The sequence below is a fragment of the Haliotis rubra genome, unplaced genomic scaffold, assembly GCF_003918875.1.
Source record: "Haliotis rubra isolate DU_JTF1 unplaced genomic scaffold, ASM391887v1 Scf448, whole genome shotgun sequence".
NCBI lineage: Eukaryota > Metazoa > Mollusca > Gastropoda > Lepetellida > Haliotidae > Haliotis > Haliotis rubra.
Genome location: NW_025767133.1, coordinates 179,480 through 202,380, shown reverse-complemented (window position 1 = coordinate 202,380; position 22,901 = coordinate 179,480). Strand labels below are relative to the sequence as shown.

Below are 22,901 nucleotides of genomic sequence, written 5' to 3'. Positions count from 1 at the left end.
GACATCTGAAATCAATAACATTAGATTGCATGTTGTTTGATATAACATAACATGGATCCCGTTACAAGCTCTATTTCCCAGAGCGGTGTCAATTATCAACAGACGTTTTCCTATTCCGTTCTTGAGCAAACGGACAATGTAAAAAAATAATATCCCTGACAGAAACCAGAACCAGGAAAATCATTTATTTGGTGAGAATAATAACACTGTGAATAATTCATCCTTATGTCTTGGGTTGCATATTTCAATCAATTTCCCTGTCACGTAAAAACCCCTGCCAAGTACGTTCATTCATTGAATGACTGTTCGGTAACAGTTGGACGTGCGCTCTACCGGTGCACATCAAAGCAGCGAGTGGACCAATGCAGCGTTTCATTGATCAATGGCGGTTTTAAGTCAACGTTCGTCGTCACCACCATAATTCCAGATTCAGGAATCGTGAACTACGATGTCAGGCCGGACAGAGCCACGATTCCCCCTCGCTATCTCCCAGAACGGAGAACTCTATCAGTATTTGACTGACAGATGTTCATCCGACTTCCCGAAGAATTGAACCAATAGCCGAGCGGGACACATCCAGTATTGACTCGCGCGCAGAGGTCAGAGTTCGCCTCGTGTTGCAGACGATTAACTCGGCTGTGGAACAGTGTGAACTGCAGTAACGTTTCCTAGTCGATCGTATGGACTGACGGACACGTGCACCATGGACGCATTTCTGACAATTGGAGTTTCTCTTGTGTTCATATTCTTATCGCTTCGGACAACTGACCAGTCATCAGGTAGGTGACCCTTGTTATTTGCTCACACACCTCATGCGTTCATTTCGGAAATTGGAGACGAAACTGAAACTGTCGTCTTAATCGCCAAAAGTTACTGATAGAAAACTGAGTGACAGTTAACACAGATGTATTACAACTATTCTAAAGACTATTATATCCCTGTCGGGGTCCAAGCTTAGAAGGGCAATGGGTAGCCAAGTGGTTAAAGCGTTCGCTCTTCGCTCCGTTGGTCAGATCTCGATCGTTGCCTTCATGGATCCAGGGGCGAATACGGCTTTTTGAGTTTAAAAAGGGTGTGTGGGGTGTGTGTGTTCACAGGTCAGAAGGGGAGGTTTAGGGTGTATGGGTCAGGGGCGGATACAGCTTTTTTAGAAAAGGAGGGCGGGGGGAAGGGGTGCATACTATTGACAAAAAAGGAGGCTGCACATTTCATTTTCACCCGAGTTTCAATGGTCATTTAATAAACTTTCAGGACAAAAGGAGAGGTGCGCACCCCTGCACCCCCTTCTGGATCCGCCTATGTGGGTGTGTTCATTTTCACCCGTTTTCACGAGAGTTTGAAAGGACATTTATAAAACTTTCAGGATCCCCCTGTGGGATCCACCTTCGGAAATAAATTTGTCTGGTGTCCCGGATTTTGATGATGCTGTTATGTAGTTAACTGTGGCGTAAAACCCTATTCAATGTCTCGGATTTAAATGCTCGCCTACTTCGTCCTTCGATAATTATGTATCATGATTTGAAAGAACTTGATATTTACTATAGTTCAATTGCAGTCAGTCATTAAAAAAACAGTATGTGAAAGGTGCGAAAATATACTCAAACAGTTACCTAAATCATTTAGACTGATAACGCCCAGTGATACAGCATAAATTGATTCAGACGCCAAAGGATAGACATAGTGTGTTTGTCCTATAATCAGTGAAATTCAAGTCATTCAGAACCTACTCTGTGTGTCTTTGTTGTCTCCAATCATATGGCGGAGATCAATCAATCAGCCTTTGATTACAGGCAATGTCTCAATCAGTTTCACAAATACCACTAATTACTCCGCCTGAAGGTAGATTTGACCTCCAGACCACGGATCGTGGTGTTCGCAGAATGTCCACGTATTTCTCAAACACTCAAATAGGGCCTAATGATTTGTAATTGTAGATCTAGACCAGTTGCACGGTAGCGCCGCTCCACCAATTTTCGTGGTGTTCGCAAGATAGGTCTAACAACCACCGGGTGGTCAGATTTGTGACATGGCTGATTGAGTGCCCTCGTATCCCAGGGAGCTCTGTCACAGGTGTTCGGTCGCTATTCGATTATTTGCCGATTGTGATGCAGCTGGCTTGGTGCGGCGTTACACAACATTCACTCAGTTTAATCTTGTTCTCTCTGACATCGTTCCTGATGGGGTAGCCTAGTGGTTAAACCGAACGCTCGTCACGCCGAAGACCCGGGCTTGATTCTCCAGATGGGTACAATGTGAAGCCCATCAGGTGGTGGGCAGGGTTGGGTGGTGGTGACTGTGGGTGGTGGGTAGGTGTAGGTAGTGGGGGTGAGGGTGAGGGTGGGTATGGTTAGGTGGTTGGGGTGGGTAAGGTTAGTTAGTGTTAGTTAGTTAGTTAGTTAGTTAGTGTGTGTGTGTGTGTGTGTGAGTAGGATTAGGTGGTGGGTAGGGTTAGGTGGTGGTGACTATGTGGTGAGTATGGTTAGGTGGTGGGGTGGGGTGGGGAGGGTTAGTGGTGGTGGGGTGGGTAGGGTTAGGTGGTGGTGACTATGTGTGGTGGGTAGGGTTAGGTGGTGGGGTGGGTGGGGTAGGGTTAGGTGGTGGTGACTATGTGGTGGGTGGGTAGTAGGGTTAGGTGGTGGGGTGGGGTGGGTAGGGTTAGGTGGTGGTGACTATGTGGTGGTTGAGTTAGATGGTGGTGACTATGTGGTGGGTAGGGCTAGGTGGTGGGTGGGGTGGGTAGGGTTAGGTGGTGGGGGTGGGTAGGGTTAGGTGGTGGTGACTATGTGGTGAGTACGGTTAGGTGGTGGTGACTGTGGGTGGTGGGTAGGGTTAGGTGGAATAATGTTCAATAATGTTTACTCAGTGTTATGTGGTGGTGGGTGGTGGGTAGGCTAGGTGGTGGTGACTGGGTGGTAGATAGAGTTAGATAATGGTGACTGTGGGTGGTTGGTACGGTTAGGTGGTGGTGATTGTAGATGGTGGATAGGGTTAGGTGTGATGGGGAGTCGGTAGGGTTGGGTGGTGGTGACTGTCGATGGTGGATAAGGTTAGGTGTGATGGGGAGTCGGTAGGGTTGGGTGGTGGTGAGTTTCGATGGTGGGTAGTGTTGTGGATAGTAAGTAGGGTAGAGTGGTGTGGAGGAGTGAGTCTCCTATCCTCGGAGTGTATCGTATTTTGTTGACCCCTCCATCCTATTTAACGTTTGATTCACCACACACCACACACCACACATCACACACCACACCCCACGAATACATGTAACTTTCTTAATCCCTCAGTAATGTTCAAATGAATAACTTACTTATTTGATTAAATACTGTCATATCTCATGTCCCGACCCTGACCCATATCGATGTGATGTTCTGGCGATCCTCTCTTTCGCTTTTTTTCCCCATGCCCCGCCCACTCCCTTAATTTAAACCGCCCCATCCCTAACTATATCAAAGTACCAGTCCTTGAGATTTTAACATGTTGTTTGCATGTTATACCACCATGTACAATCATACATATTATAATCGATTGCCTTGCGTAGAACTTAGCACAATAGAACATTGATATCGCGCCCACACGATACAAAACCATTCCAATGAAAATATTTGCCATCACCTTAGATTTACCTGTGTTGCGATGCGACTCTGCTATATCAGTAATGCTGCACCGGCTCCACACAGAGCCCAGTCCCCTCGAGGTTTATGCTTGAAGTATTGAAAACTCTCAAATGACATCTGAAACCGACTCTCGGTTTGAAACATGAATATTTTACAACAGTAGGAAGATGGGGATGGCGATGAAGGAGAGTTGTCTCACGGATGACGTTTCATATCAATCACGAACCAGTGATCTCGGAGTCAGAATCAGTCACCACGGACGTTTATATTTCATCTTATTTCAGTAGTAAAATTTCCCCTTAAGCATTCATGTGCCCAAAGCATTTTGATTATCTAGTGAGTGATCTCGGCGTCTATAATGATATTTATAAGAGGATGGCAATATAGTACGGGATAATGAAGTATGTGACCTCGGTAAGACACTCAATATTTATCAGTCTCTGCGGCTAACTCTATTGTAAATCAAATGTTCTTCAAATTACATTTGGAATAATTCCAATCACTTTCGGGCCAGGGCTGAAAACATTTTAGTTTGCATCTCGCCATCCTAACTCCATGTCAGGGGTGGAAATAACTTTAAAATTGCTAGTGTACTCCGGTACAGTGGCACGTGCAAAATCACTTGCCCGATCATTTTTCCACTATACCGTCCGTTTTCTTGTTGATGTTTTAAATAAACAACATTATTAATATTGGAAAGTCAACTGGACACCGGTACAGCGTGATATACAAAATTACTTGCCCGACAGAAAAAAACACTGGACTCGGACGTCGGGCAATGGGTTATTTCCACCCTTGTATGTAGGTATGAATGAGTGTTCTCACTGCTTTGAGAAGGTTTTGTTGGGCAAACGTCAGCGCATTTTAAGAATTGCTGTATTTAATTACAGTTACATGTATCTATTTTGGTGACATTTGTGTTATTGTGAAGATAAGAGACGATATTGAGTAGAATTCTGCAGAATTCCGCAGGGAGTCATTTTGCAGTGTCCACGATTGATTGTAGTCATTTAAAAGCTACTTAATTTGTCTGCTGACACCAATTGTAAGATACAGACAAAATCAAGCAGTTTCAGATTTCTCTTTGGAAAATGTCTAATGTTCCCAAACGACACTAATTACAACGTCTGAACGTAGATGCGAGTTCCAAACTGTGACATATTGTGTTCTGCAAATGCATTGCCGAATTGTACAGCTGAAATATAGTTTGATATTTTCTTACAGAAGGTAATGATATTTCGACTGGGGTGACTGAATGTCACCAGTCACACAATTTCTAGCCTTACATGTGACTTTTGAAATCTCAAACAGTTTCGTTTCTTTTCACGGTACGAAAATACATTGTGTCTGATTATAACAATTGTTGGAACTCCTTTAAATACTCACCGGAAGTGGTTATTTAAAAATACAGATTGTTTTTTCTCAAAAAGCTACATATATAATTCAGACACGTCTACACAAACTCGGTATGAAAAGACACACTCAGAGAAATACAGCAATACACAATGGTGCATGGTAATAATGTAGACAAACGCCATGGGCTAATTCCTCTCGCGATGAATATGCCATCCCTGTCGTCGCCGTGAGTATAGCTATAGTACGTGTTGATGGATTAATAATGCGTCAACGTCAACGTAGTATACTGCATTCCCTTGCGACATCAGCAGAACAACAGAGCCCGACATAGAAGTCCGACAGAGCACTACTGTCAGAGACTAATCGAGCTTCCCATCATATGCGCAAGGCGCATTTCCTCGCCCGGGCAATCATTCCCTTCAATAATCATGTCTCTCAGGGCGGTGAATATCTTGATTGACTTATTAATTATCTCTGACAAGACTTTCTGTAGATGCATTCAGACACGAACGTACATTGAACTCTATGGAGGCTCCTTTTTTATCCATAATTGATACGGTTAATTGGCAATCTGGATAAAAAATGTGTGTTGGTCTACAAGACCCGGTGTAAATACGTCACAACGTATGAAATAGTGATTTGTTGAAAAGATTTACTAGGAAGGTCTGCTGATAGTCATCTGAATATGAATGAACGTTTGAGGAGCAAACGATCAAGAATTAGGACATTAAAACTAGGTATGTACTCGCGTTGGTAGACTATATGGAACCATAATGTAAAATCAGTGCTAAGTATTGGGTACAATTACAGGACTGACTGACTGAGTTTGGTTTTACGCCGCTTTTAGCAATATTCCAGCAACATCACGGCGGGGGACACCAGAAATGGGCTTCACACATTGTACCCATGTGGGGATTCGAACCCGGGTCTTCGGCGTGACGAGCCAACGCTTTTACCACTAGGCTACCCCACCGCCCCACAATTACAGGAAGAGGCAAAGTAAGGTCAGCGTGTTCGTCTAAACGTGAGTGAATTTAGTTTTAAGCCGTTTTAGCAATATTCCAGCGTGTCATGGCGGGAGTACAGAAATGTGTTTCATATATTGTACCCATGTGGGGAATGGAACCCATGTAAAAGACATGAAGCACCAGTCGCTCTAAACTATAACAGTGGCCATTGTACTGTATACACTTTGATAATCTGGGACAACGGTCGTCAGCGATGCTTTCATTTCATTGCACTCGCTGGTACAAATCCATTAGACTCTTAACGATATCCCGACGGAGACATATCCCATAATGCTGTATTCTGTATGTGCAGTTCCGGTACTCGCGTGTAATCCTGCTGACTAACAGCACGATCGGTCCAATCAGCTCTTACTCTTCAAGCTCCATGTCACACAGATAAAACGCTAATCCTGCCGTTCTCATATGGCGATCAACGAGACAATAGCATGCAAGGTCATTCGGAGTTTTAATGAAATATTGATGTGGGTGAGTGAGTGAGTGGTTGAGTGAGCAGGTCGGTGATTGAATGATTGAGTGAGTGAGCGACTGAGACCTGTGCATCCAAGGTCATTCAGACTTTTAATCAAATTGTGCTGAATGCGCTAATTATACAAGTGAGTGAATGAATGAGCCCTGTGCGTCAAAGGTAATTCAGACTTTTAATCAAATTGTACTGATTGCACTAATTATGCAAGTGTGAGTGAGTTAGTGAGACCTGTGTGTCCAAGGTCATTCCGACTTTTAATCGAATTATGCTGATTGCTGATTATACAAATGAGTGAGTGAGGCCTATGCATGCAAGGTCATTCAAACGTTTAATCAAATCGTGCTGACTGCACTTGTTATGCAAGTTAGTGAGTGAGTGAGTAAGTTAAACCTATGCATGCAGAGTCATTCAAACATTTATGAGCCAGTGAGTGAAACCTATGAACAAGATGTCATCCAGACGTGAAATGGGTGAGCGTATGAGTTAAGCCTATAACTGCAATGTCATTGAACCGCCTAACTGTATGTTGCTGGAAAGTGAGAGAGTGAATGAAACCTTCGCACGCATGCAACTTAAAGTCCTTCAGACTTAAAACGAAATCTTGGTTTTCCTCAAGTAAGTGAGTGAGTGAGCAAGGTCCGGGTTAGAATATTGATCTACAGTAACGGTAACCCATGCTTCTCGTAAGAGGCGAGTAACGGGATCGGGTGGTCAGGCTCGCTTACTTGGTTGACACATGTCATCGGTTCGTGCAGATCGATGCTCATGTTGTTAATCACTGGATTGTCTGGTCCAGACTCGATTATTTACTGACCGCCGCCATATAGCTGGAACATTGCTGAGTGCGGCGTAAAACTAAACTCACTCACTCATTCCCTCACTCACTCCTACGTTGATTCTCGGACATTGACTGTGTTTGTTGTAAATCCACAAAGACGGGCATACTAACTATTCAAGACCATAGAGAGGCCATTTTTAAAATTCAGAACCATCAGCATATCCTGGCACGGCAAGGGGCGCTCATCCTATCTCAGCCTATGACGTTCACTGGGTAATTCATACCCCAGAGGATAGAGAAATCAATCTTAGGACACTGAATTGAACGTTTTCTAATATTGCACAGAAACGCCGGAGACGCAAAGAAATTTGCATGTTAGACAGAAATATTGTACCAGCAGAAATATTGTACCAGCTTTTTATCGTTCTATGCTCTTGGATGAAAGTTGATTGTTTTCGTTATTTTTTACAATGTTTTTGAAACGTCTATGTCATAATTTCCTTATTGAAAATGAAATTTGTTCCATATATGCATATTTCTTGAAGGGTTACCATGGATACCGCGAAGGAACGCAATGAAAGTGTTATGCAATCCATAATTTATCTGATTTAGAACAAACCAATATGCATATATGCATTGAAGTATTCAGGCTAAACGTCCGTCCGTAATGTGTTCACTCGGATCTTAGTTTCACAGAGATTGCAATATTTGTTATTTTGTCAGAACCATACTCGTGTTCTTCGGTTTCATCAAAGAAGTGCCCGTGAAGATCCGGGTTAGAATTGATCTTCAGTAACGCATGCTTGTCGTAAGAGGCGACTAACGGGATCGGGTGGTCAGGCTCATTGACTTGGTTGACACATGTCATCGGTTCCCCAATTGCGCAGATCGATGCTCATGCTGTTGATCACTGGATTGTCTGGTCCAGATCTGATTATTTACAGACTGCACCCATATAGCTGGAATATTGCTGAGTGCGGCATAAAACTAAACTCACTCACTCATTCCCTCACTCACTCCCTACGTTGATTCTCGGACATTGACTGTGTTTGTTGTAAATCCACAAAAGACGGGCATACTAACTACTCAAGACCATAGAGAGGCCATTTTAAAATTCAGAACCATCAGCATATCCTGGCACGGCAAGGGGGCGCTCATCCTATCTCAGCCTATGACGTTCACTGGGTAATTCATACTCCAGAGGATAGAGAAATCAATCTTAGGACACTGAATTGAACGTTTTCTAATATTGCACAGAAACGCCGGAGACGCAAAGAAATTTGCATGTTAGACAGAAATATTGTACCAGCAGAAATATTGTACCAGCTTTTTATCGTTCTATGCTCTTGGATGAAAGTTGATTGTTTTCGTTATTTTTTACAATGTTTTTGAAACGTCTATGTCATAATTTCCTTATTGAAAATGAAATTTGTTCCATATATGCATATTTCTTGAAGGGTTACCATGGATACCGCGAAGGAACGCAATGAAAGTGTTATGCAATCCATAATTTATCTGATTTAGAACAAACCAATATGCATATATGCATTGAAGTATTCAGGCTAAACGTCCGTCCGTAATGTGTTCACTCGGATCTTAGTTTCACAGAGATTGCAATATTTGTTATTTTGTCAGAACCATACTCGTGTTCTTCGGTTTCATCAAAGAAGTGCCCGTGAAGATCCGGGTTAGAATTGATCTTCAGTAACGCATGCTTGTCGTAAGAGGCGACTAACGGGATCGGGTGGTCAGGCTCATTGACTTGGTTGACACATGTCATCGGTTCCCAATTGCGCAGATCGATGCTCATGCTGTTGATCACTGGATTGTCTGGTCCAGATCTGATTAATTACAGACTGCACCCATATAGCTGGAATATTGCTGAGTTGGCATAAAACTAAAGTCACTCACTCACTCACTCATCAAAGAAGCCGTATAACTATGCTCTTCGGTTTCATGAAAATAGCGCCATCCCCGTGATCTGGGGTTTCACTAATAGGTGAATGTCCTGTATACCTCCGACATCAATCAGACAGGCAGCGGCGTCAATGAAATGCTTACAAATCGAGGGTAGACCCGACTCACACAATGGCACAAAACACCGTGGCACACAACAACACAACAACGTTTTGTTTGTCATTGATGGTTCGCTTTGAACTGACAAACTGTTGATGTCACCTGACACCTGTCTAAAGAGCATTTTGGCAATCATACCGGCTTTTTCCACTGTACGCTATGATTTACCGTCTCCGGGTGAATTGTGCCGTGTACCAGGTGGGTAAGGTTTTACGCCGCTTTAAGCCAACATCACAGCAACATCACGACGGTGGACAAAGGAATTCCTTCTACACTTTGTACCCATGTGGGGAATCGAACTCGGGTCTTCGGCGTGACTAGCGAACGCGTTAACTACTAGGCTATCCCATCACCCTGTCACCTACTGTTGCTGTTGCTACTTCCAGTAGCGGGGTGCTGGGGTAGCCTAGTGGTTTAAGCGTTCGCTCGTCACGCCAAAGAACCGGGTTCGATTCCCAACATTGGTATAATGTGTGAAGCCAATTTCTGGCGTCCCTCGCCTTGATATTGCTGGAATATTGCTAAAAGCAGTGTAAAACCTAACTCACCCTTCCAGTAGCTATGACGGGCGGATCTTTGAATGTCATCATGGTATTAAAGTTGATATGTATAATATACCCATTCCCTTTGTGCTGGCCACACAATACGACTGTATTATGTCATAGTCAGTGCATCTCCACTCCCTCTTTGTACTCGAACGAACAGCACCTTAGTGTGGTTCTGGCAGAGTTTGGTCACGCCATGTAGCATTGCTCTTTGTGTACTCATATGACGCGCCTCTTGTTGAGCCTCTCGCGCGCCTCTTAATAAGGCTCTTGTGCATCACATGATGAGGCCCTGCCGTTTTTACATTCAAACTATTAGCGTGATCAAACCGTCAGTTTCACATTTGACGTAAAAAGAGTATGGCTTATTAATGGTTTTACAGAAAGAACGATTGATTAATAGCACTCTCTGATAATTCATTAATGGTTCAGATGAGTAACTGCATTTCTAAACATGCACCCATGATCGGAGATATGGGTTGGAATGGGTCTGAGTTTGTTTCAGAGGATAGTCTGGGTGTGATTTTGTATTGTTTTCCATATTCAGCAACCCATGCTTGGAAGAAGCGACAAATGGGATCGGTAGGGCAGGCTCGCTGGTTTGGTTGTTGCATGTCTTCGCTAATAGTCAGTTGGGTAGGTCGGTGCTCATGATGTCAACCACCGGACTTTGTATGTCCAGCCTCGATAATGTATAGACCGTCGGTACCTAGCTGGAACAGAAGTGCGTGTTAAACAACAGACAACCAAATATTTCTAAATATGCATGAGTCTTGCTGGTGTTACGATGTCATTACTTTGAAGTTAATATAACCTTAAGATAGAACTTATAATTCCTCGGGTCTGTGATTCCTCCGATAATTACCCTCGGGTACCCATCTACTGAATCAGCTCATGGTGGTTAGTTTTGCTGTGAAAATCTCCGACTGTTTTCCATCTCAATACTACAAAGTACCTAAATTCAGCCTGAAAGGAAGTGTCATAACAAACCGTAAGTTCGACAAATCATCTTAATCAGAAAAGCAAACTACGAACTGGTGTACAAACTGTCAATGTAAAGTTACGAGAGTATAGATCAACTGCATCTTCAAAGCCCATCTCTAACATACAGAGCAATAACTGATAACCTATCGACCAAAGTACAGATTTATTTCTTTTACTGATCACGTAATTTGCACTTCTCTCCCAATACTGTGTTCATCCTTGCCTCCATTTGTCACCTTTCGGAATATTATGTTTGGTTGATGACCGTGACGTCGAAACAACGTCGCACCAGTGCAACGTTTACTTACACTCGTTTAACTTTTCAGCAAATGTAGTTAAGGTCACTAGAGAAACCATATCGACCTGGCTGTTGGATTCTGACGATCGTTGTCGAAGCGCTTGGTCTTTGTGTACGCGTTTAGTTTTATCCAGATTCGATTATCTTACTCACGATACTTTGAGTACAATCACAGTCTCAAACCTTTGTTAAAGATACTGATCAAATATTGTCATCCAATAAACTAATACGACACAGCACGGCGTGATGAAGCTTACCCGGTTGCCTTAGTAGCCTTAGTAGCTACAGTAGCTCTCCTCCTCACAACGTTTCCGGTCTAAATCTGTGATGGCTTTTCTACTTAATACTACAGAGTAGCTTAATAGATAATTGTCATTGCCCTTAACGAGCTATCGGTCTGAATGGCAGTGCCATGCCATGTGGAAAGAGTGTAAGGTATTCCTAGGCTTTGACTTGGGTGACATTCTCATTACTGAGAGAAACCTACAGACTCTTGTTTTATCCTATGACTAATCAATGCCAATGCCCTTCGCTCGGGTAATATAGACGGTGATTGTCTTCATTGCTTTCATGCATCTGGCTTTAGTAGACGGCCTAGACAAAAGAGCTGTTTAACCAGACTACGGATCGTAGGTATGTCAACAGTAATGGCGTATAATTAGGTCTTTTGCGGGATGACGTTCGAAAAAGAGTATCCGAAAAATTGCACTTCCTTGTTTCATTATTGATTTCGATATCGACTGTTCTGAACTGCTGGGTTTATGTGTATCTAAGCATCCAAGGTGATCAGGGTCCCGATCCACAAAGCGTTCGTAACGTTACGACCTGTCGTAACTCTACAGTATAGCATAGGCTTGCGAATGTCGTAGCGCTACGGACGTTCTGTGGATCGGGACTCTGTTCTGTTCGCTTTAGGCTTCTGGCACGGGTGGTTCCGTAGCGGAGAGTTACGTCCCTTAGAGGTGCCAGGAACCTATGATCGTTGGGTCGAATCCCAGATTCGGCTCGATTAAGTTTCTTTGCAAAATAACTTAGAATGGAGAAATTCAGTAATGAGGCATACATCTAAGAGATCCTCATTTAAGGCGCTCCACGCCAAGTAGATACGTTAACTCAGTAAACAGTAAAGTACGTTTATTACGAACACACGTGTAACTAAATGATGGATATATCGAACTGATTTAGGTCACCGTAACTTCTTATGTGTTCTAGTAGAAATGTGTGTAACGAACTAAGACCCATGAAGATCCGGGTTAGAATTGATCTTCAGTAACCCATGCTTGCCGTAAGAGGCGATTAAAGAAACAGGTGGTCAGGCTCGTTGACTGTGTTGACATATGTCGTCGGTTCCCAGTTGCGTAGATCGATACTCATGCTGTTGATCACTGGATTGTCTGGTCCAGACTTGATTATCTACAGACTGCCGCCATTATATTGCTGAGTGCGGCGTAAACCTAATCTCACTCACTATAACGCACGAAACATTTGTGATGTTTGATTTCGTTACAAGCAAAGTGTACTGTATTTTTTGCGGTCGCTAACAAACGCTTATATCCTTTCCCGGACATTGATAACAGCGGGGGGGGAGGACCTGTTTACCGGCTGACTCCCCTTTAAAAGTATATAAATTGTTAACTTATCACAAGATGAATACGGTTTGATGCAACCTCTGTGTGGCCACTTGTGTGTAATCTTACTAGCCGATGTGTCTCTCGAATACCAACATAAAAAGACGAACTGAGATTCTGATTGGCACAGTAAGCTTTTTGTATGGCATGTCATTGTCAGGTGTATGGTTTTGTGCATCACATCTGTTCTTGTTTAACAATACCGGACGTTGTTTCGTTGTAATGAGATTGCATTGCCATTATAAAATGTCTGTTGCCTTGACAACGGGGCATATAGTTTGCAATTGTATACCGCTGTAGCAGGATACATGACAGTTATCAAATCTCGAGATATGTATTTCAGGTAGTATACATGTGAGTGAGTGAGTTTAGTTTTACGCCGCTTTTAGCAATATTCCAGGAATATCACGACGAGGGACACAAGACACCAGAAATAGGGCTGCGCAATATAACCGGTTTACCGGTATTTACCGGTTCAGACATGAAAACGATACGTATTGCGATACGCTGATCAAAAACCGGTATTTCGACTTGCATTCGGAAAACTTCGTAACACTCGGAAATCTTCGGATATTTCCTTGTTTCATTTGTGCCAAATATTATTTACATTTTTATTTTGTCATGATTAAAGGTTGTTGTTAAAGCTTAATCAAGCATAGTTATTTTGTTGTGTTTTTGCTTTATAAATCAAGCATTAACTCGATTATAAGTAGTTTTATGTTTAAAAATACTTCTTGCAATATATTGCAATTCATATCGCAATATATGCTTTCGCATCGCAATATATCGCAATATGAAAATTCTCTGCAATACCCACCAAGAGCGATTACTGTACAAACAACTATGGTCATAAGGAAGTGCACGTCGTGATGCACTCTCAAAATATTCATTATTATCATTTCAACATTCATTGACTCCATATATCTCCCAATGTTTCCAATCGTAAATTAAAAGCGAAGTTCCCCTACTTTTTTAAGAGTATAGCACGATGACTCTGATCCGGCTAGTCAGGCGGGGTGACAACCAAGTACCATTATTTAACTGTGGGATCGATCCGACTTTCCACTATCCGGAAGACGCTGTATCACTATACCGAGGAGTCGTAGATGGAGATTCAAAGTCAGGACTACTGATAAAATACATTCATACAAAGTTAATGTGGAAATATAGATCAAATCATTAAGTTCGTCGCAGACTCTAAAGTATATAATTGCTTTTGTAAAGTTGTTTAAAAATAAAGAATCTGTAGAATTAGATCAATTGTATCTTGAAGTTTCTTCTGTATCATCAACAACAATTAACGAGCAGCACATATCCACATTCCATTTACGCGACATCAAGTAATTCTGTCCAAATATATATCTTCCCCGCCCCCATTGGTCGCATAACGGCATATTATGTATGGTTGATGACCGTGACGTCGAAACAACGTCGCACCAATGCAACGTTTACTTACACTCGTTTAACTTCAGCAAATGTTGTAAAAGTCCCTTTTCAGTAGAGAAACTATATCGACCTGTCTCCTAGTTTCCAACACTGACGATCGTTGTGGGTTTGGTCCATGTGTACACGATGTATAGAATCCTATTTCTCATCACTCCAACCACGTTTAATTGATAAACTTGCCTGCAATAGTCTCAGAAATTGATTATACCCATCCTAAAGTGGCCGTCATGTATCTCTCCGACTGATTATTGAAACGTTTCAGCAGCTTGGAGCTATCCGGGTATTACTAATTCACGGCGTTTCACGCCATCGTCGACGATGGAAGTCTACATCGCCGCGAACGACTACAACGGGACGCTCATAGACCCAGACAGATTAAGTCCGTTGGAAAGAACATTAAAGAGAGAAATAGGTTATCTAATTCTCTGTTGACCGGATGAATATGGTCTGTGTTGGTTCGACGGATTTTAGGAGTGGGGCTTCTATTAATCTCTGCTGATCGCTGAAGTTAGGTGGATTTAAGTGCGCTGATTTCATACGCAATATGGCGCTACTCATCTCTGTAGAATGTCAGATAACTGCTCTCATTGTTGGCGCTTCTGTGAACATCGTCTGGAATTGCGTTGAGAGAATTAAATGATACTTTCACTTTTACGCATTACTTAAACTTTCTGTAGAACACATCCTTGTGAATGTTAGCTGAACCCTTATCTCGTATTTGATGTAAAATCCGTCCAAATAGTGTCTGGTAGAAAGCTGTTGATAGATTGCTTTTATGTAACTCTAGACTGAATAAACAAACTAAGGACGGTCAATTCAAATTTAAAGTTTTTTAAGAAGAACAAAGCTGCTTTTTGCAAGAGCTACGCTTTTCCTACGAGCAGGATTCCTTAAGAAAACAAACATGAGTTAGACTCAAACATATTTAAGTGTTTAAGTTGCAGAAAATCTGACTTGTGTTATACATCTCAGAATACTTTAGCTTTTTACTGGTTGCAGTGTATAAAATGTTTACATCATACGAAAAAACAATGGGAGTTTAGAGTAACGTCGGGTATGCAGTATGAATAGTTTGTAGGTGAAAATATAAAGTACTTAAAATTTACTTTTAGGAGGGGGTTGTGGAAGGGGATTCATTTGTCAATCGGTAGAATATTCTGTCCTTCAAATAGAGTATGCAATGACCATGACTGGTTCAAGGCAGGTCCCATAAAGTTTGTTCTGTGGAAGAGCTAAGTTGTACATGTTCGTATAATGTTTTCAAGCCACCTAAGTGTTCAGTGCCAAGACGTGTTCATTAAGACTTCAAACGTTCAGTAGAAGGTGTCAAGAACACTAACAGTCCACAACCCCTGTTCAGAACTTCCGGTCTCGAGTTCAGTGAAAAAGGTAACACGAGTTGTCCAGTACACACAAAATGGCGTAAGCCAGCTGTTTAGTAAACACATGCAACTGTTCAGGGTAATTTTGGATTGTTCGTTGAGTATATAGTTAACATGTGTTTTAGCTGTGAAGCTGGGGTGACTCCCAAATACACAACCCGTTAGCTCTTTATCGGTTTACAGTCTCGATTAACAGGTTATTATGAAGAAAATTCATCACGTGTGTTATTTAATGTGGCAAATATCAACCTCGTTCCGTTAATCGGTATTTGCCTCGCCTAAGTCAAATACCAATTAACGGGACGAGGTTGATATTTCTCTTATAAAAAACACACACTCGTGATGAATTCTGGATTGTTGAAAATGTCGGTTAACGTGATGATGTTACTTGGTGCACGTAAATCTCCACGTAAACGAGGTGCGGTCGGGTAGCCTAGTGGTTAAAGCGTTCGCTCGTCACGCCGAATACCCGGGTTCGTTTCACCACATGGGTACAATATGTGAAGCCCATTTCTGGTGTCCCCCGCCGTGATATTGCTGGAATATTGCTAAAAGTGGTGTAAAACTAAATTCAATCACTCACTCACTCCACGTAAACGAAAGATTTCAAATGTACACGGAATTTATTTAATTTACATGAATTCTTGCTCAGTTACATGAATTCCAGCTCCGTCAGATGAGTTCAAAATCAATCATATGCATTCCAGTCCATGTACACGAATGCTAGTTTAGTTACATTACATGAATGCTAATTCAGTTGCATGAATTCTCATTGTTATTCAACAACCAGCTGCAACCTCTCTCGAGAACGCCGTCACAAGTTCGACTAAGCTTGACCCAGATTAGCTTCCATTAAATATTGATATCTCCCGGCACATATCAAATCATACACTTGCCAATGACCGAAGTAATGGTGTTTCGTACTCAAATACATGTAAAATTATCGCGTCGCGAGTGGTATAATCTGTAAATTCACCCTTATTTCATTACAGGCGTCATCGTTGCTGGATGTGTTTGCTTATAAATATCGCTTACGGACTGTGTGGAGGCATGCATAATAGATAGCATCTCCCCTAACCTAATGTTCTGTTATTGTAAAGCTTCATCTTGCCCATCACCTAGATCTATGTCTTCTCTCAGCCAATCGATACAGTCTTTGTTGCATCTATCCCCTACGAGCCCGGGCCAAACCGCTTCGATGCTTCAACACCGGCTGACCATAGATGTCGAGATGCTGTTAGGCTTGTTCAGAGGCTTATCCAGCAAATGTGATTCTACGCACATATTACAGCATACAAAGGCTCTTTCGCTCGGAACGCTTCGCGCTTGACCACCTCGCTCGCGTCCTGTTCGCCCGCGTCCTGTTCACTTGCAACCCGTTCTGTTCGCTCACAAGGCCTTTTCTGAAACTTGTCAGTATCACGTATCTATCAAATCATTGATGAACGTTTCCCTGATCAAATCAAATTTTCATTCCCTCTCCTTTCTAGGCGATCACAGCGCTAGTCTATCTCACAGTCCCTGAACTACATTATTTTCCCTTCTTCCTAGCCCTTTCTGGGATGCTAGAGCCAAAATGAAGCAAGTCTGGCTTTCCTAAGGTTCAGGTTCTGAAACTACCTTTTGACTGGGGCTCCTTTTCAATGAAAAAATAATTGTTTGTCCCCCCCCTCTCTCTCTATCTCTCTTTATCTATCTCTCTCTCCCTCTTTTTCTCTCTATCTATCTCTCTCCCTATCTCTCTCTCTATTACTCTCTTTTTCTTTCTCTCTCTATCTCTATCTCTCTTTCTTTTTTTCACTCTCTCTCTCTCTCCATATATATATATATATTCAGACACTAAGTGACAGTCTGTCGTAGTGCGTGCACATTAGCATTCGCAGTCAAAGTCTTTTCGTTAACCTCAGCCACTGGACCAAGTTTGTTTCAAAGTATTGTCCCTCTTAATTATCCATGGGTTCAATATCTAACATTTATTTAACTTTTAAGCCATTTAAACATTCAACGAAGTAATCATTCCACGCTCTCAAGTGGAAAACTGGCCTGATAAAATATACTTTACTTGATTCAGCTTACTTCCGGGACATGTATCTGAGGATGGGCTCGAGACCTACTTACCTCAGTAGCTGTAATCACAGATCGTTATCGCTAAAAAGGTGTGGACGAAATTTAACACTTTAATACACATGGGAGGTTTTGTCGATAGGTAGCACTGAGGTGAGCGCGTCCGGTCGTCTTGCACTATAAAATGTTCGATTTTCAAACTACAATATAGTAGCACGACAAAGCTCGATCAACATCCCTCATGTAATTCAAACATTAACATGGCTGGAAGGTATTCAGTTGTTTATCCACGCACTCAGTGAATCTCTACACTTAAATAAACAATGTCTTAAGGTACGTCCCACATTCTTAAGGAGTACTTTTACAAACCGAATTTTTTTTTTCTTAATTGAAATGTTTTGTTCTTTAAAAAATGGACATGCATCTAATGTCATTAGGATAATCGGAACATAATATTCGACATCGCCTAGAGGCGATTGTACTTAGCTACATACAGTACGATCCCAGATATATGGTCACAAATGAGAATTTAGCATGCTAGAAATGTCGTACATGACGCAAAGCCCGCTATTCGATCGTTACAGTGGGCGCAGCAGGAACAGTCGTTTGTACATAGACAATTAATTACTGAAGTGGGGTTTTATGTGAAGGTCTCCTGGTATTCTATCTGACTACCTGAACATGTGTAATCGATCTTTATTCTAGTGATTTGTAACGGTTTTCCATGTACATCACCACGTGGATTGCAAACAAGGTGTAATCTGCAGCGATACAGGTGTATCGTACGTTCAGCGTTAATGGTTTAAACTAATATTAGCGCAGGATACCCGGCACTGCGTGATCCGTTTGCTTTGAAATTCTCTTTTCGGTTTGGGCTCTGTAAAAAAATTCAATCAGTTGTGTAGGATGGATTTGTATTGATTTGTGTGTAAATGTTGGCGTGGAATGTGAAATGGGGAGAGAGAGTGAGGAAGGTCTTTTTGATCTGAAGGTTTTGATGTGGTAGGAATTGAATGGTCATTAATTGTAAATCAGTTATTTCTGTGAAATTGTGCGTGTTGATTAAATGTCCATTTGTCTTATGATTCAGTTATTTGTGTACGTTGTAATGACAAGTGTAACAAACGGCTTCAAATTTATGGATGGAGGCCATTTGTCCTGGGCTGTCTTGAATTAAACCTTCGGGTTTTGACGACAGGTTTCGATCAGTTGAGAGTTAGTGAGTGAACATTTTTAATGCAACAATATTCCAGCTAATTCAAGATGGATAATGAAACATGAACTAGACAAATGCATAGTTCACAATTTGTGACACACACAAACACACACATATCGTCTTTCCTTCTCAAGGACGGATATGCCAAGTGGTTCTCGCATTTGCTCATCACGCCGAAAACCTGAGTTCGATTCCCCACATGGATAGAACCTATTTTAGTATTCCGTCATTATAGTGCTAGAGTATCGGGTAGCCTAGTGGTTAAAGGGTTCGCTCGTCACGCCGAAGATCCGGGTTCGATTCCCCACATGAGTACAATGTGTGAAGCCCATTTCTGGTGTCCCCCCGTGATATTGCTGGAATATTGCTAAAAGCGGCGTAAAACTAAACTCACTCACAAACACCATTCTGCAAAGTACGTATCGTATGTCAAGGTGACCTGATAACAAGACCTTCATGTCTCTTTGAATTGCAAATTAAATGCGATATAAAAAGTTTTTGATAAGTTAATCAATGGGAGTGTCTGTTAATTATGACCTGCGAGTAATGTAATGCGATATCGTCACGTCGTGGGCTGCATTTTAAAGTGATTGCAACTCATTACCGGCTGCGATAGTTGCGTGTTATTATGTTGTACAAACAAATGGATTCTACATCGGATACCTGTAATGATGTTGTCTATGGAGCCTTCTATACAACGTGAAGCAATAATGATCCCTGACTCAAATATTCATTTGGGAGGACAATTAAGGAATTTGATAAGAACATTGTGGTTTTTGTGTCAAGGTGTAAAATAATCAACAGCAAGCTGAACTGATATGTCAAGGGAATTTTACGTTTCATGAATATTTCATGAAAGGTTTATTGACGTGCTGAAACCTATATGCAGAAGGGGTTGTGGGCGCAAGGAGGGGAGGAATGTGTGTGTGTGTGTTGAGGGGCGGTGGGGTAGCCTAATGGTTAAAGCGTTGGCTCGTCACGCCGAAGACCCGGGTTCGAATCCCCACATGGGCACAATGTGTGAAGCCCATTTCTGGTGTCCCCCGCCGTGATGTTGCTGGAATATTGCTAAAAGCGGCGTAAAACCAAACTCAGTCAGTCAGTCAGTGTGTGTGTTGGAGTGAGTGAGTTAGAGGTTTGGCGCCGCTTTTAGCAATATTCCATTTGTAGTTGTTGGTTGTTTAACGCCGCACTCAGCAATATTCCAGCTATATGGAGGCGGTCTGTAAGTATTCGAATCTGGACCAGACAATCCAGTGATCAACAGCATGAGCATCAATCTACGCAATTGGGATACAATGACATGTGTCAACCAAGTCAGCGAGCCTGACCACCCGATCTTACGAAAAGCATGGGTTGCTGAAGACCCGGATCTTCATGGGTATCATTGTTAGAAAGAAATGTGAACATCAGAACTTGTAGTGTTGCCACGGAGTTTTACCTACCTACTTTATTTAAACAATGTATCCTGTGACTTACAGCGGGATTCTAACCCGGATGTTCACGGGTATCCATCAGTATCACGGCGGGGGACACCAGAAATGGGCTTCATGCATTGCTGCCTTGTGGGCAATCAAACCCGACCTTCAGCGTCGCGAGCGAACGCTTTCATTAGGCTAACCCGCCGGGTAGCGTTAGAGATACTGTGTCAATATCACAGGAACAACGTGGTAGCAAAGTGGTTAAAGCGTTTGATCATCGTGCCGACATCCTAGGTTCGATTCCCTATTTGAATTAACGCATGAAGCCCATCGGAATATTGTTGAATGGCGTAGAAACTACTTCAGGTCATGGGAATCGATAAAACGCAAAATGCCATTTAAAAAGGTTCCTATAGGGCGACGAGACGGTGATGGAGTCTTATGGTTGAACTGTTTGTCTGTGTTGATGAAGACCTGGTTCGATTCACGCAAGGTACGACATATCACACATAATAAAGCTTGAATATTGCGAGGGGCGGTGGGGTAGCCTAGAGCTCGAGTTTAAAGCGTTGGCTCGTCACGCCGAAGACCCGGGTTCGATTCCCCACATGGGCACAATGTGTTAAGCCCATTTCTGGTGTCCCCCGCCGTGATATTGCTGGAATATTGCTAAAAGCGGCGTAAAACTAAACTCAGTCAGTCAGTCTGGTGTCCCCCGCCGTGATATTGCTGGAATATTGCTAAAAGCGGCGTAAAACTAAACTCAGTCAGTCAGTTGAATATTGCGAAAGAAGCTTGGCACCAAGCTTAATGACTCACTTCAGCAATCCACAGTACAGCTCTTCACATGTCTGCGGAATACCTGAACCTAATGTGATCAAAATCTACAAAAATAGAAAAGTCATGATAGCTCTCAGCTTCAGAGTATCTGTGATGCAATCAAAGATTTCATGGACTATATATAAGAGGAATGGCCGCGGGAAACAGATTTGCCAGTCAAACCAGTATAAATCATGTTGAGAGATACGATGCTGCTCATTGTTAAAGTATGCCAAGTGGAATGAAATTCTTCACCCAGAGGAGGAGTCTCAGATTTGCAACAATGTATATAAATACACACTCACAGGCGGAGTCATGTTTGGTAGTGTTCCTGTTAATCATACTGCGATTTCACGTAATCACGTCAATAAAAAAACACATATTGTAATCATTTAATATTGAAACTGTGCGTTTGTTTAATCAGACCGAAAAGAAAACCAATAAATTGTCTGAGCAATATCAATTTTGTTAGATTAAATGTAATTTAAATTGAATTAAATTTGAATAAGTTTGATCTTTCACATTCAACGACACCACTCCAAATTTTCTAATGTTGATCAGTTTTCAGTTATCAGTATATTAATTTCAACACAGTAACTTTACCTGTAGTTGTTTATATCGGTTTAATTTGAATAATATATATCGGTCGATTTCAGAGAAAATATTGAAATAAGGCTTCATTAAACTGAATTAGTTCGAACTTTCACATTCAACGACACCATTCTATTTTCTCTAATGGTGATATGTTTTCAGCTATCAGTACATATGTATTAATCTCAACACAGTAACTTTACCTGTAAATGTTTATATCGGCTTATTGTTAATATTTCATATTGATAACTGTCAGAGAATATATTGAAATTAGACTTAATTAAATATTGTTCTCGATCGATTGTGAAGTTTGAAGTTACACATTATGTTTTGATGGTCATTAACTATGTATTAGAGACACTTGGGTTGTTTGAAGGTATCTTGTGTCTGGCATCGCTGATAACTTACACCGGCAAATATTTACAAGTGACCTTTAGATGTTAATACGTACAGGAGAAGGGGACCATATTTGCATGGGACAACAAAATAAGTTGTAAATTCTTTATTCCACAAATAACCTCTATCATTCCGTTTTCTGTAAAGATATTTTGTTTGAAATTGTCTTCCCCTATATTTCCGCGTCATTATGTAGACCTGAATATATAACTTGAAACTTGATACTTCTTTGTTTCAAATATGAATGTTTGCTGCGTTTTATTGTTTGCTTGTTTCAAATTATTTGAGGCATTTCTTAAAAGTTATTATTTAAAATTGAGATTGTCTAACACACACTCTGGCAATGAGTGAGTGAGTTTTACGCCGCTTTTAGCAATATTCCAGCAATATCACGGCGGGGGACACCAGAAATGGGCTTCACACATTGTTCACACATTGTGCCCATGCAAACCGAAACATGAGTCTCATAAACCAATTCAGACAATGACCTGCTTTTCAGCCGATCCGAATTTTCTCGTGTGAAAGTGAAAAGATACACTACAAACAACTATGGTTACACTGAATTCCACTTCCTTGTTTCATAAGAAAATGGTATTACAAATTGATTTTAATTTTAAAGTTTTAAACAATCGTTTTTCTATGCTTTAGGCAGCATCTAAGAAGTCACAGACTGCCCCTGTTTCAAGAGGCCGTACAATGATTCACAATTCATCTGGCTCACTGGTTATACCTGTTATGTGTTCTTTGCGCTTATTAAATGTATTTTTGTAACGTACAATGTGATTGATATAATATTACG

The 22,901-nt window shown here is 41.6% G+C and overlaps 1 protein-coding gene across 1 annotated transcript in view; it reads left to right on the top strand.

Annotated features, from left to right (window-relative positions):
* The first annotated feature begins 348 nt into the window (after positions 1-348).
* The window catches only part of LOC124289734 (putative carbonic anhydrase-like protein 1), a 129,636-nt gene continuing 107,083 nt past the window's right edge, over positions 349-22,901 (top strand). The window contains exon 1 of the mRNA XM_046726379.1: positions 349-779. Coding sequence (XP_046582335.1) covers positions 704-779 — 76 coding nt within the window. The 5' untranslated portion in view covers positions 349-703. The remainder of the gene's footprint in view (positions 780-22,901) is intronic.